At 42.3% G+C, this 15,893-nt stretch overlaps 1 protein-coding gene across 2 annotated transcripts; it reads right to left on the minus strand.

The window, feature by feature from the left end:
* Positions 1-518: 518 nt before the first annotated feature.
* fbxl5 (F-box and leucine-rich repeat protein 5) lies at positions 519-15,022 on the minus strand. 2 transcript variants are annotated; one of them, XM_012960653.3, is made up of 11 exons: positions 14,749-15,022; positions 10,143-10,358; positions 8,627-8,722; positions 8,338-8,524; positions 7,227-7,409; positions 6,261-6,386; positions 6,021-6,169; positions 5,842-5,924; positions 4,726-5,364; positions 2,862-3,010; positions 519-1,570 (listed from the first exon to the last, which is right to left on the minus strand). In XM_012960653.3, the coding sequence occupies exons 1-11, from the start codon at positions 14,830-14,832 to the stop codon at positions 1,494-1,496; spliced, it is 1,989 nt and encodes a 662-aa protein (XP_012816107.1). In that variant the 5' UTR covers positions 14,833-15,022; the 3' UTR covers positions 519-1,493. The 2 variants fall into 2 exon arrangements, with proteins under 2 accessions (XP_012816107.1, NP_001011072.1); NM_001011072.1 differs by having other exon boundaries at positions 1,311-1,570; positions 10,149-10,358; positions 14,749-14,929.
* Between the last annotated feature and the right edge of the window lie 871 nt (positions 15,023-15,893).

Consider the following 15,893-nt stretch of genomic DNA (forward strand, 5'->3'; position numbering starts at 1 on the left):
ACCATTTGCCCTATGCCAGGCAGCAAGGCAAGATTGGCTTACACCCCCAGGCATTTCTGTGCCCCTTGCTCTGGATTTTGTTATCCATCATGAGGTGTACAGAGCAGCCATCACCTAGAGAGAATTCCTTGGTGGTTTGCCTTAGTACTCTCTTGCTGTGTTGCCTGAGGGTGATAGTAATAGACCTCTGTATCCTTCTGAAATGATCCTTAGCAACCACCATGGGCTCACAGTTTTCTTCCAAGCCTAACGTGCCTATGGGAAATGTCTCTTACTGGGCTGAGCAAGCCATGGTAGGGACAAGTGGTCATGTCTCTGTTTAGAGGCTGATTTTGATCCAGACCAACAGGAGGATTGCTGCAAGGAAAGCCTCGTCTGTGGAGGAACTCCCCCTTTGGGCTGTCCCTTAGCCTTACTGGGAATGTAAGAAGTGCAAATATCAGAACCAAAGGCTTTTAAGGGGCTACAGGGAAATACTCATGGCATTCACTATGTTAATAAGAAAGGAGAATAATAGAGAAGTTTGGCCATGCAGAATTTAATCACATGTACTAATAGGTAATGACAGAAACAGGAGTGATAATTAGGAAAAATCTAATGATCACCAAACGCATTCCCCCCACCTAGAGAAGAACTGGATCCCAATCTGTGCAATGCACATTATACTATTATACACACCATGGAAGTAGCAATACTACATCTTATAGGCACTGCCCCTCAGCTGGTATTAACTAATGCTGAATATACTTTTGCCTATTATGAAATATTTATGGTTTGTTATTTCTGGCACTAAACAGGGCAACATTTAAAAATGAACCTTAAGCCACATTCTACTTCCTGATCCCACAGAGCAAAGGCAAACAACCAGTTGCCCACTGTGAAGCCCGTGTATAAATAAACCCTTCGCCCTGCAACAGCCAATTAGCTCTTTAGATAAAGAGCAGCTCATTATACAGAGGCTTCTCTTTGGGCTGCTGCTTTGTCTTGCGTTGCTCTTTGGGATCAGGAAGCAGAATGTGGCTTTAATTCTTATATTATGCCCTGTTTAGAGCTACAAATGACAAAAACCACAAGTGTCTTAATCAAAACAGGCAGTAAGTATGTTTCAGTGAATAGGGCCTGTTATGGACAATGTTGAAAAAGGTGGGCACTGCCCCTTTAATATGTTATGGGCCCTGTTGCTAGTGTTTTCAAATATTATTTGCGGAGTCCATGCCGATCAGGTGCAGACCTGAAACAATATTAATATGCATGCCTCGATTTAGGAGAATGGTTCTACCAAATTCAAGGCTTAGAGATGACTGAGGAGATTTTAGATTATGACATTTATTTTTATTAAGCAAGAACTGTTACTATTCTGGGCGCTTTCTGAAGAGCGATACTCGGGGGGAGAGATTCCACAGGAACTCCGAGAGAGCAACACAAAGGAGAGAGAAACCGGTAAAGTGCATAAAGGGAGAGCTGCTCAGATGAGAAGTGGAACAAGCAACAGGTCATTCCCCGGAGCGGCAGCACGCCCGGAATCCGCACTGCAGGTTCTGGCATCCGCTGGCTGTGGCAGCATGGGGACCTGCACCAAAACAAAAGCAATGAGACCAAGGGCACTCTATTGTCTGAATCCCACCAAGTGCCATACAAATGTCAGGTGCATTAATGGAGGACTAAAAGTGAATATAATAAAGCCTTGGTTAGTGCTGGGCGGTATACCGGTAAAAACCGATCACCGGTTTTTTTTTTGAAACCGATATGAATTTTCTACATACCGGTGTGCTGAATACTTCCGGGTGCGCACGTGACGTCAGCGCGCACGTGACGTCAGCGCGCACACTCTACAAAAGCGCCATCGCTAGGACGCATTCAGAGTCGGATACCAATGTGAGCTGTCGGGGGGTGCCTGGCCAGTAATTATATTTTATGTGAAGGGGATGGGGTTGTGTTTGGGGGGGGGGGGGGGGGTGGGGGTGGGGGGTTATATTTATGTGAAGGGGATGGGGGGGTGTTTGGGGTGGGGGTGGGGGGGTGGGTTATACTTATGTGAAGGGGATGGGGTTGTGTTTGGGGGGGGATGGGGTGGGGTGGGGGGTTATATTTATGTGAAGGGGATGGGGGGGTGTTTGGGGTGGGGTGGGGTGGGGTGGGGTGGGGGGGTGTGTGCGGATGGGGGGGTGTTTGGGGTGGGGTGTGCAGATGGGGGGGTGTTTGGGGTGGGGGGGGTGCGTGCGGATGGGGGGGTTCGTGCGGATGGGGGGGTGCGTGCGGATGGGGGGTGGGGGGGGTGCGTGCGGATGGGGGGGGTGGCGGGGGGGTGCGGGTGGCGGGTGTTTGGGGTGGTCACCTAATCATGCATGGGGAAAAAAAAATACCGTCAAATACCGTGATACCGATATAATTTTGAAAAATACCGTGATATAAATTTTTGGTCATACCGCCCAGCACTAGCCTTGGTATAGTGACTCAGTGGTGAGTGGGGGGGAGAGAGTAAATATATAAGGGATGGAGTAATTATAATGAAATAAAATAAATTAGTAACAATGGCTGTGATACAGGGGAGAGAATAAGGGACAGACTGCCTCAGGGGACAGGTGTCAAAAATTCTCTTAATCGCCTGCATGACAATCTGCCTTGATTTGCCCCGACTGCCCCTGCCCTCAGGCAACATTCCACCAACTGCTGCCCGCTCACAGCCACATTGTCCTACTAATCAGGGCTAATGTGATGTTCTTTTCCCACCATAAAGTCTGATTGTACCTCTGAAGTTATCCCTGACAGAAAAGCACCCTGTGTGCCATCATCCTTACATATTCTCTTTTCTATTGTGTCAGTAACATCTGAAAAATGCATTATTTCCAAATCCACTTTACCACTAATGTTGTCACAGTAGTAGAAATGCTCATCATTAAGGGATGGGCACGCGGATACCAAATCCTGTAACCCTGATCCAGTCACATTAAGACATCCAGACAGATTGAGATGTTCCAGGTTGGGTAATCCTCCTCCTATGGTCAGTACCCTTTAAGAAAACAAATTGAAGTAAAACATCACATCCATCTTCTTACAGGTAATATTCACAGCAAAGTTTCTTCTCATTTTTAAATATAAAAGAGCAATATATATACACTATATATACACTGTTGGGTATTGGCACCTCTAAAGCCACTAACCCTTTTATTCATATTACTGCTAAAATCTAAACATTTATATTATAAGCAAAGATATAGCCCCTGCCTGCTGAAAGTAACATAAGAATTCTGTGATCAGTATATTGGCACTGAGCTCCTTGCTGTCCCCACACTTTTACCTTTCAACATTCTCTACTGCACCAATTTCAGAACATTTATACGGAGCGTATAATGGAACAGCCTCCTGGCTTTGGCAGTACAAATATCCATTCACTGCAATATATTTCAGAGTGTATGGGTCCTGCCATTCTTATGGCTTAAAAAACTATCCATGAATTGTTTATAAAGCAACAGATGTGTTATTTGTAAAAAGAATTGACAATTAAATAGTGCATTACGTTAGGGGCAAATATGGAAAGGTGGGCAAAAGTGAAATGCATTCAAGCAAAGGAAAAGCAAAAGAGTAATAGAGGAGCAAAGTGACAAGCAATGAAAGAAGGGGGAAAAAAAAAGGGCCAGGGAGGGAATAGGTGATCAGGAGATTATAGCTGACATTTATGGATACATCATAGAGGGAATTGTGTAAAAAAAAAAATCTGGACTGGGTGCAGCAGGTGAAAGGCAGAGAGAGAATGTTACTGGGGAGGTTAAGCAGAGAATAAGGGAATGAATAGAAAAAAACTACGGGAGAGGAGAAAAGAACAGCACAATAAATCATAAGAAGTAGAAAGAAGGTAGTGGAATTAAGCTGGCCATACACGCACTGATAATATTGTACAAAACCTTGTTTGGTACGATATTCGGTGTGTGTATGGCAAGTTGGCGAGTCGACCGATATCGCAGGAACCTGCTGATATTGGTCGACTCGCCGATCGGCCAGGTTAAAAGATTTTGATCGGGCGCCATAGAAGGCGCCTGACCAAAATCTGCCTTCAGGGCTGAATCGGCAGAAGGAGGTAGAAATCCTATTGTTTCTACCTCCTTATCTGCCTGTTTCAGCCCTGACCGGTTAGTGGCTGATTGAATGATCTTTCGGTCGTACAAAAGATCGCAAATCACCACGTGTGGGCACCTTTAGACCTGGGTGCCAAACTGTGTCTCCGTATATAGTGCAGCAATTGTTCTGGAAACTGAGTAAAACGCTTTCTGCCTGCCACAAAACTGCATTTACATGTTTGTTACAGAACTATAGTTTTTTTTTGCTTTACAGCAATGCCCATGTGAAGCTCCTGCAGAAACAGAATTAAACCTCCCCTAGGGAATAAAGGGGGGCACATGAAAACAAAGGAGCTACTTTTCATGTTTATGACATCAGGAAAAAAACAGTTCACATATAAGCCAATATCCTAATTAGAATGCTCGGACACACTGTTAGCCTTATGCCTATATCTATTATATCTATATCTATTAATAGCAGCCTATACTGCAGGCCAATTCATTATATATATATATATATATATATATATATATATATATATATATATATATATATATATATATATATATAAGTACTGCAGTAAAACCGGCACAGGAACATATAATCCACTAGCATTGCAATAAAACATGATATTCTGTGTTCTTCTTTTAAGTAATAAAGGAAACCCACCTTAGCCCATGGTCTGTGATCTGATGGCATCCTGAAAGGCTCAGAAACTGCAGGACACGAGCCACTTGCTGATCTAATTTTGCACTCCCAGGGCAAATGTCCCTAATCTCTGACTGCAGAGTCTTTGTTCCAATGTTGGACCCTGGGAGTGCCTGTATAGTCCTTAGTGTATTTCCACATAACGTGTGGCCACAATAGTTTAGAGGAGCAGCTTTGCAATGCTCCTGCCGAATAACATTAGTCCACCTCCCGGGTACGGCCCTGCTGCAGCAACCATTACTAAAACAAGTCAGATTGGGGGTCATTTCTAAAACACCAAGTCCATCAGTCGTTCTGAACTTCCAGTCGGCTGCGTCTTCAATATCGCCCAGATTTCCTGAGTTTAGAATCCAAATCTGGGAAGATGAGTAATCAGAATATATTCCACTTTCCCCAGTAATCTGTGCCAAACTGCCGCATCGCATCTGATTTCTAATGTCCTTAACAGTCCTGTTGTTCCTGTAACACTTGAGCAAACGTTTCTTGTGAGCTAATGGCATTCCGAGGGCCACTGACAACTTCTCTAAGGCCGAGTCAGTGATTTTCTCACAGCCTGACAAGTCAATATGGCGCAGAGTTTGACAAGCACCAAAACACCACCTGGAAAAGGAGAAAAAGAAAAGAACTCATCTTATTTTTTTTTACATGTACAGGATAAGGGGTCTTTCCGTAATTTGGATCTCAACACCTTAAGTGTACTAAAAAATCAATAAAACATTATTTAAACTCAATAGGATTGTTTTGCCCCAATAAGGGGTAATTATATCTTAGTTGGGATCAATTCCAAGGTACCGTTTTATTTCTACATAGAAAAAGGGAATCAGTTTTACAATTCTGAATTATTTGATTATAATGGAGTCTATGGGAGACGGGCTTTCCGTAATTCGGAGCTTTCTGGATAATGGGTTTCCGGATAAGGGGTCCGATACCTGTAATACTTCTTATTTAGGAGAATACAACTGAACTGTCAGCTAGAGGTGAGCTTCTGTGCATTTTACATTCAGGGCTCGTTTTAAAAGCCATATAAACATTAATATTAACTATATATTCATGTGTCTTTTATTCATTCAAACTAACCCATTAAATGCAGAGTCAGATATGTCAGTCTGCGTAAGGTCCAGATGTTCCATGTTTGGGCAGTATTCAAGTATCTGACGAATCTATCAGAGGGGGCAAAAAAAAGAATTAAAAGCTTAGACAACTGCTGATTTTCATTCCCAACGCAAACAACTAGATTAATTATATAACCTACTCACCACTTTGTTGCTAGTAGCAGAACTATAAGCAAGCACCAGCGTTTTCACAGAATGGCCGATGTACGGAAGTATATAATGAACCAAACTGTTTAGCAATTCTTTTTCTCGCTGAGCCACACTTATGGAAGGATCATCCTCTCCGGTTTCCTCTGGTAAAAAAAAAAAAAAGTTTTTCAAATGTCAGTCTATCCTAAACACCAACATTCTTTGTAAACGCCAATTCTAGAAACACAATCTTACCAGATTCATCAATATCTGCATCTTCATCCCACTCCTGGTAAGCACGACTTTCATCTTTTCTTCTCGATATCCAATCTTCATCGGGTTCATTGTCAAGATGGGTAGGTGGTCCACTATACCAATCCCCTATTCAAGAAACAGTAGTTAAATACAATTTAAACAATACAGCTATCAATGCTCAGTCAAATGGGAGGTAGACATCATACACAGTTATGTCCATGCTATGCCTGGCCCTATTACCAATAAACAGAATGAAAGGAAAGATAAAAGATGATTAAAAACATTGTTAAAGCAACAATATAATATAGATTAAAAAAAAAGAATGAAAAGATGCAAATAAAGAATGGTATTAAAATTCATTGCTCGCTCTTAGTGGGTCAAAAAAAACTATATAAACTGGATATTAAAAGTAAAAAATATATTATATGTATATGCGTAAGCTCTTTTCTGTGAACTGCAGAAAATGACCAATACCATACCTATATTACTGCCCAGATAAATCTTAAACATTGTCATAAAGGAAATAAAACTGTACACATTGGGAAGCCTATACATGTTAGATTAGGTTTTAGTGAGTGAACCTACAGTTACACAGACAAGTCCCCCAAAGAGACCGTAACTAAGAACACAGTGATGTACAACAGTGGCATCTCACAAAGAAACAGCTGGAGAGACAATTGTAACTTGCTTCTGCTGGCGTTGGTACATACCTTAATAGCGGAAGATGTTAAATCTGTTATCCAACCTCATTAAAAGGGTATTACACAATACACTCCAAAATTTAGCAATACCCATTGAAAAGCTAAATTAAATAGAATAAGGATAAAAAGGTAAAGATCATGAAAAGGAACCCTTCTGCTAATTAACAAAGCAAAAGGATTGGGCAGTGCTGTGCTAAGTGGCTTCAAGGTTCAGAGACTCTGTTAAGCAGGTTCAAGTAACTAAAAAAAAAACAAAGAAACTCACCTCTAGCCCAGAGAACTGGATACAGATGTCTCCAAAGTGATCCAGTTCTGGCCAGCTGGGCCCATTTAGTGTTCACTTGACTACAGCGACACAGATCCTGCGGGTTAAGGTAACTAAAAATGTTCAGCATTACCTCCGGAGGAAGGTTACAGATGGATGCAGAACTCTTCCGATTCTTTGAGTCTGAAAAAGTAACAAGCGCTGGAGATGAATGTGGAAAGGTTCCTGGGACTGATGGTTTCTTCAAATATATTACAGGTATGGGATCTGTTATCTGGAAACCAGTTATCCAAAAAGCTCTGAATTATGGGAAGGACATCTCCCATAGACTCCATATTAATGAATTCAAATTTTTAGAAGTTGTTCCTTTTCCTCTTATAAAACAGAACCTTGTACTTGATCCCAACTAAGATATAATTACCCCTTATTGGGGGCAGAACAATCCTATTTGGTTTATTTAATGGTTAAATGATTCCCTTTTCTCTGTAATAATAAAACAGTAACTGTACTTGATCCCAAATAAGATATAATTACCCCTTATTGGGGGCAGAACAGCCCTATTGGGTTTATTTAATGGTTAAATGATTCCCTTTTCTCTGTAATAATAAAACAGTACCTGTACTTGATCCCAACTAAGATATAATTAATCCTTATTGGAGGCAAAACAATTCTATTGGGTTTATTTAATGTTTCAATATTGTTTAGTAGACAAAGTATGGAGATCCAAATTACGGAAGAGCCCCTCATTCAGATAACTGCTCCCATACATGTATACTGAAAGTATTATTTTGTATTCCATATTAGTATCGATATTTTCCACAGCACTTATAACAGATATAACATAATTCCCATCAGGCCCTGCCCCATTGGAGCTTACAATCTAAGTCCCTATCACATTCACACACACACTATGGGCCAATGAACCTGCCTTTGCTAACCAGTTTAGGGGACACACTGCATATTGAACCCAATGCTAACTGCTGCCCCTTACACACTGTACTGTACTGTACTGTATTACTAGATATTAGACTAAAGCATAAATAATGGCACGTGGCATATGGCCGTGGAGCCTACATTGATATAAATAGAAATGTTAATCGCTGTCACTTACCTCGTTCTATTTTCTCGTCTACTGAATACTTGAACACTTTCTGCAGCTCTTCAGCCTTATTCCAGAGACTGAAACCTCTGAGGAGTTCTGCGGTGTCTTTCTGGGAGCAGTGCTGTGCAATCACTTTCTTTTTAATGTCCTTCAACTCATCGTAAGTGAAATATTCCATCAACATTGGCTGAAAAACCTATAAAAATCCAGTGCAGAGACAACCTCGTATTTGTATGATATTATCACTGCAAGTAAATGGGGGGTTTATGTAAAATGAAGCCAAACAACTTTTACTCACCTCCTCTTCTTCTTTCATGTGAGGTAGGAAATCACTGGTAAAAGCTTCCAGCCTCTCCTTTAGCTGCTGAGCATAATTGAGCTGCTCGTACTCATTCTGCAAATAAGAAAACACTTGTAAGTCAATATACAATATTCAGCATCTGAAGTTGTATAATCAGTGCCTTGCAAAAGTATTCAGCCCCTTGACCAACTCTCATATTATACCAAATAACAAAGGCTACACTGAACTTGTGTCTGGGATATTATTATTTGAAAGAAAATGCAGCCTCCTTGGCCTTGTGCCCTCTAGTTGTGCCTCCCAGAATGACTGGGACCTTGGGTTTTCCAGATAAGGGATCTTAATCCTTATTAAAAAAAACAATAAACCCAATAAGATTGTTCTGCCTCCTATAAGGATTAGTTGGGATCAAGTACAGGTCTTAATACAGAGAAAAGGGAAATCATTTTTAAAAATGTAAATTATTTTATTGAAATGAAATCTATGGGAGAGTGTATTCTCATAAGTCAGAGTTTTCTGGATAATGGGTTTCCAGATAAAGGATCCCATACCTGTACCTTATGCTTTGGTCACACCTCAGAAGATATCCCCAGTAGCATGTAATCCTTTCTGCAGCTAAGGAACACCCCGTGCTCATTCTGCTCTGTGTTGCTATAAGTCCTACTTTGGTTGCAATACAGAGCACGGAATGGATCCCCCAATGCCACAGTGCCCATCAGTTCAGCAGCAACTGTATAATAATGCATTCTAGTAGCGCTTTATAAATAAAGATATGCATACATACATATACATACATGGTTGACTGCACTGGTTTTCTATATAGCCATGCCCTTCTGAACAAATGACTATTCACATTGCATAATGTAAATATACGGGGTATGGCACATTGGGGGGGGGGGGGGGGGGGTCAGTGAGCCAGGACCCTGATCAGCGGGTCCAGTTTTAAAGGGATGAGGTAGAATATTTAATTAGTAATGAAACATATGTTGTGATTTAAAAGAGATGATCTCATTTTACAAGAAAACATATAAAACCATGTCTTTTACTTAATTCCAAGTTCACAATGAGTTGCCAAATGCACAAATCAGGCAGATGGTATTTTACAAATTGAATGTAAACAAAACATACAGCCTAGGGCAGTGATCCCAACCAGCGGCTCAGGAGCAACACACTGCCCACCAACCCCTCAGGGATCACCCCTGGTGATCATTTTGGAATCTCTGATTTAGAGGCAAGTGTACTGCCAAACAGCGCCTCCTGTAGTCTGCCAGCCCCCACTGACCCACCAAATAATCACATGGTTACTGGGCAACCCCATTAAACTTTTTTCTATATTTGAATGTTGCTCACAGGTGAAATGGCTGAGGATCCCTGGTGTAGGATATATCCTAAACTCTAATAAAGTAGAAGAACCAAGCACATAAGGCCCAAGTTATACAATTAGACCCGTTTAACGCTTGGACATGCTACTCTTATTCTATGGGAACCTGCACTATAACTAGTAAGGAAATGTTACCTTTACATTTTTCATTCCCTTCTCAAAGAGCACAAGCATTTCGGACAGCTTGTTGTCAGAGTGCACGTTGAAGACCGTCTGGCTGCGCTGCTGGAGAAGGCCAATGATGTACTCATTTTCAATCTGTTCATGCATTTTAAACTCCTTAAAGGTTTCATAGAGCGACTGCAGTAAAGCCAAGAAGTCAGTGTTGGAGGAGAAATTGGTATTGGAGAGCTGTGGCAAGAGATAAATAAAAATTAGCAGAAATAGGATTATGGCAGCCTGAAACATAAAATAAGGCATAATACCAATGCTATGCAGCCCTTGCCCTATAGGTACAGAGTAACAATCCTATGCAGCCCTTTCCATATAGGTACAGAGTAACAATCCTATGCAGCCCTTTCCATATAGGTACAGAGTAACAATCCTATGCAGCCCTTGCCCTATAGGTACAGAGTAACAATCCTATGCAGCCCTTGCCCTATAGGTACAGAGTAACAATCCTATGCAGCCCTTTCCATATAGGTACAGAGTAACAATCCTATGCAGCCCTTTCCATATAGGTACAGAGTAACAATCCTATGCAGCCCTTTCCATATAGGTACAGAGTAACAATCCTATGCAGCCCTTTCCATATAGGTACAGAGTAACAATCCTATGCAGCCCTTTCCATATAGGTACAGAGTAACAATCCTATGCAGCCCTTTCCATATAGGTACAGAGTAACAATCCTATGCAGCCCTTTCCATATAGGTACAGAGTAACAATCCTATGCAGCCCTTTCCCTATAGGTACAGAGTAACAATTCTATGCAGCCCTTTCCCTATAGGTACAGAGTAACAATTCTATGCAGCCCTTTCCATATAGGTACAGAGTGACAATCCTATGCAGCCCTTTCCATATAGGTACAGAGTGACAATCCTATGCAGCCATACCCATATAGGTACAGAGTAACAATCCTATGCAGCCATACCCATATAGGTACAGAGTAACAATCCTATGCAGCCATGCCCATATAGGTACAGAGTAACACTACTATGCAGCCCTTTCCATATAGGTACAGAGTAACACTACTATGCAGCCCTTTCCATATAGGTACAGAGTAACAATACTATGCAGCTATACCCATATAGGTACAGAGTAACAATACTATGTAGCTATACCCATATAGGTACAGAGTAACAATACTATGCAGCTATACCCATATAGGTAATGATTAACAATACTATGCAGCTATACCCATATAGGTACTGAGTAACAATACTATGCAGCCCTTCCCATAGGTACTGAGTAACAATACTATGCAGCTATACCCATATAGGTACTGAGTAACAATACTATGCAGCTATTCCCATATAGGTACTGAGCAACAATACTATGCAGCCCTTCCCATATAGGTACAGAGTAACAATACTATGCAGCTATACCCATATAGGTACTGAGTAACAATACTATGCAGCTATACCCATATAGGTACAGAGTAACAATACTATGCAGCTATACCCATATAGGTACTGAGTAACAATACTATGCAGCTATACCCATATAAGTACTGAGTAACAATACTATGCAGCTATACCCATATAGGTACTGAGTAACAATACTATGCAGCTATACCCATATAGGTACTGAGTAACAATACTATGCAGCCCTTCCCATATAGGTACAGAGTAACAATACTATGCAGCTATACCCATATAGGTACTGAGTAACAATACTTTGTAACTATACCAATATAGCAGCTGACTGGGTGACACAATGCAACTAAGTAGAAATCTAAAGTTCTGCTAACTGGCCTATAAAGACGCAGATTTAGGGGCATAACAAGCGCAGAACACGTCATAAATAGCATTTAAATATTTTTTTTTCCAAATAGTCCTGTTACAGTATGCTTCATAAGTGTCCCAGCTTGTCTCCCCATTCTCAGCACTGTTACAGCCTGATACAGAGCATGTTTGGTCCCTACGGCGTGCCCCTGTATATAGGTCAGAAAGTTAACTCTACACACACCACACTCCTGCCTATCTTTCCCCTGAGCCCAACATGTTACCCAAGGAACACCTACTTGCCAACCTGATGACTGTAGGCAATCCAGCCCCACTTGTCCTGCCAACCCTAGGAGCCAACAGGCAGAACGACAGGAGCAGCAGGAAACGCACCAAGCTCCAACCAACCAGCTGCGTCAGCACATCACATTGCCCCGCTGGACTCACAACCCACATCCAACTTGGTCACAGAATGGTCTGTTGAAACCAAACCCCAACACATACCCAAAAGGTCAGGGAGGGTGGTCAAAAATGGGCAAACTGCCTGACCAAATCAGGGTATATATGTGCAATTTCACTCTTACACAAACCAATGGAAATGTGTGTGACTCCAAGGCTAAGTGTGCATTACTTACGTGTTACACAGTCTTGCCTCACACACACAGCGCTCTATAATCTCAATCTCACCAATATAAAAATATTTTAAGCCTAACACCAGCAATGGGTTTTAAAACCCATGTCGTTACTGTAAAGATTAGTGCAATTAAAAAAAGAATAGCAAGCTGCTTGGCAGGATAATAAATGCTTCATGCAAACTAACAAAAGAAAATCCAGATTCAGCCCCCCTCTGCACACGGTCAGGATTGGAACCTGCCTGTCAGTGCACACAGAGCAGCTCGGCCAGAAGCACTCAGCCTAAATGTTGTCTAAATGCCGGCATAGGAACAAAATGCTCCTGTAACTCACACGCTGCCTCCGGCTACTGCCAAGAGACCTCACAAGCTCTGACATCCGTCCGCCACTAATCACCTCACCTATGAATCAGCAAATTTCATGTTGAAATGGGAAAGTGACCCATAAGCATGACAGGACAGAAAATATGGGGATTGGCTTACATTTCTACCTTACACAGCCCAAGCCTATCCTGAAGCAGCTCAGGGAATGGAAGGTAAGCCGCTTCCTCATCATCCCGGGCATCCATCTCACTTAAAGGGATGGTTCACAGGGCAATTTGGGGCATGGCCAGTGTATGGCTCCAGAGGTAGAACTAATTCACCCTGTGTGCATTGCTGTAATTCAGTACTAGCTCTTCTAGTAGGGGGTGGGAGGGAGAGAACGGTCAATGTATAACCCTTCCCAAGGCCATCTTGAACAATAAAACCACCCCCACCCAACTGCAGACAGTATGCCTTTTTGGGTGACACTGCCCGTAAGGGACAACACTGATAGCAGCACCCCTGAGATTTGGCCTCCTGATGTTTGTGTCCAGCTGCCAAACTCTTGCAACAGGAATGCCAATCATACCACACTCTCATAGGCTCTTCATACAACTATTATTATTATTATTAACATTTATTTATAAAGTGCCAACATATTCCGCAGCGCTGTTCAATAAGTGGGTTTCATACATTGGACATACAGAGTAACATATAAAGCAATCAATAACCGATACAAGAGGTGAAGAGAGCCCTGCCCAAAAGAGCTTACACTCTACAAGGAGAAAGGGTTGAGACACAAGGTGATACAATGTTACAATGGATTCCCTTTCAAATGAAAATGATGGAATATGCACCTCCATATAGTCTATAATAAAGGGATTAAGGGGACCCACATTCAGGTCCCGACCCTCAGGTTGAGAATCCCTGCCCTAATGGGTATAGGGCTCTTTATACATCTGTACAAACTCTGCCAATGCAGACATTCTGTAGGGTTAGAGTGATGGCACAAAGCTCAGGCATCTACAGAATGGGAGAGAAGCCAGAAAACACTTGTGTAAGTGATGTTATTAGAGCATTGGGCATTTATTTCATGAAGAACTGGCCCAGTTTAAAAATGTTCAAGACTCCAAGGCATAATGGCAGCTGCAGTCCAACCACTATGAAGACAAATATTCATAACCAGGGTCAGTAATAACAGAGAGGGGGTGCCAGGATACGCGCAAGGGCTGGGCCCCCACAGAACCTGCAGAACTTCCAGCTGGAGCGATCAGCTGACTCGGGATGGGGAGAGTTGCAATTCAACAAGAAGCTGGAAGGCTACAGCACTGACAATCCTTTTGCATACACTCAAAATATCAACATTATAAAGGTTAAGCAAAGCTGGCTTTCAGTCTAGTATCCCATAGCAACTAATTGATGGGCTGGCTGACATCTGATTGGTCTACTTGACCAGGTCAGACTTTATATAACAGTACCCTGATGTACCCTGGGGGCTTTTATCTGCCTTTCCCTTCCCCATGTGATGCTGGGAATCCCAGAGAAGAACCCCTGTCCCTACCCGTGTATAATGTATAACAAATCTGCCCTCAGCCCACTGCCTGCACTAAAGTTCCCTGCTGTTGCTGAACTACAAATGGCAGCGCTGCTCTGTATCAGTAGGGCGATAGTACCAGCGTATGAAGTATAACCCGGGGGGTGCTGTACAATACCTATGCTATACATACAGTGCAGGTATGTGTCTATATTCCCATCTAAAGGAATGAAGAATTGGGCTTTTAACAAAGCCAGGACTGGATCAATATCCCTAATAGCATGGGGTTCTCAGACTGGCTCAGAGGGTTGCCATGGGATGCTGGGGGATGTAGTGAGAATCTTTCAGTTTCCCATAATCCCAAGCCGCCATCATCCTACAGAATTTACCTTCTCGCAATACCTCCCCACCAGCTGCTTCATCCGCCAGTGTGGTCCAGTGAACAAGTCCACCTCGTCCGGAAATGGAGCCATGTCCGCCTCTCCATACAAGAGCTCCCAAGCGCTCAAAAACCCAGAGTGACCGACAAGCTCACACAGCCCTGCCAAAATAACCCGACGGCAGACCTCCTCCTCACAACTGCGCAACTACGGCCTACACTTCCCTACTGCGCCTGCGCAATCCAACCTGTCACGTAATGCACAGAGAAGCTAGCAGCTGCGCAGCCGCAAACTTGGCATGGCCGGTTGCCTAGTATCCTGATAGCCGTCCTATGAGCATGCGTTCTATAACGGCCACCGTAGCTTCAATGCGCATGCGCAATGCTACTTTCTCGGTCACTATATAAGTAACGCTCGTAAAAGTGACAAGCCTCACGGTCCTGCGCATGCGCTGAGCGATCTCCGCCTGTTGGGACAAAACCATTTTTCAAACCCAAAGGCACACGTAGCAGCTCTAAACATTTTAGTTGAAAATGTATCACATTTATTTTTACAATGAGGATTTATGTTTTATTTTGCAAAGAGTGGGTCGTTTTCAGTGTTTCTAAATGCTCAATTAACAGTATTAACATGAGGCGGATACTAATGCAAGTGTTATTTATAAGCAGGAAAGATTGTATATTTTTTACAGAAAAAGTGAAAACACTAATTGATGCCAGTGTTACTAAAGAAGGAGAAGTAAAGCTTAAATAAACAATACAGGCAAACCTTAACTTTACAACTTACAACTTTACGTTCCCTTCTTAACCACAATTTAAAATTTTCTTATTTTTTTTTCCAGTCCTACCAGTTCCAATTCACCTAAATTTTACATCACATTTTCCTGCATTTTAATTATTTTTTTCTCGTTTTCCTAAAAATGTATTTTTGTTCTCTGTAAACACTTGGGTAATTACCAGAAAGAGGAGGGGGGGGGGGGGGTGCCAGCCCGACCCATGGTGCCAGCCCAACCCATGGTGCCTGCAGGAGATACCAGAACCCTAAACTGACATTTTGGTTAGGTGGATGAATGGGCCAGGTGTCATTTTTGCACCCAGTCCTGTAGTGTTAGGTTGTGCATGAAACTTTCAAAGGGATCCTGCAAATGCCGTCCA

The sequence above is a fragment of the Xenopus tropicalis genome, chromosome 1 (assembly GCF_000004195.4).
Source record: "Xenopus tropicalis strain Nigerian chromosome 1, UCB_Xtro_10.0, whole genome shotgun sequence".
Taxonomy (NCBI): domain Eukaryota; kingdom Metazoa; phylum Chordata; class Amphibia; order Anura; family Pipidae; genus Xenopus; species Xenopus tropicalis.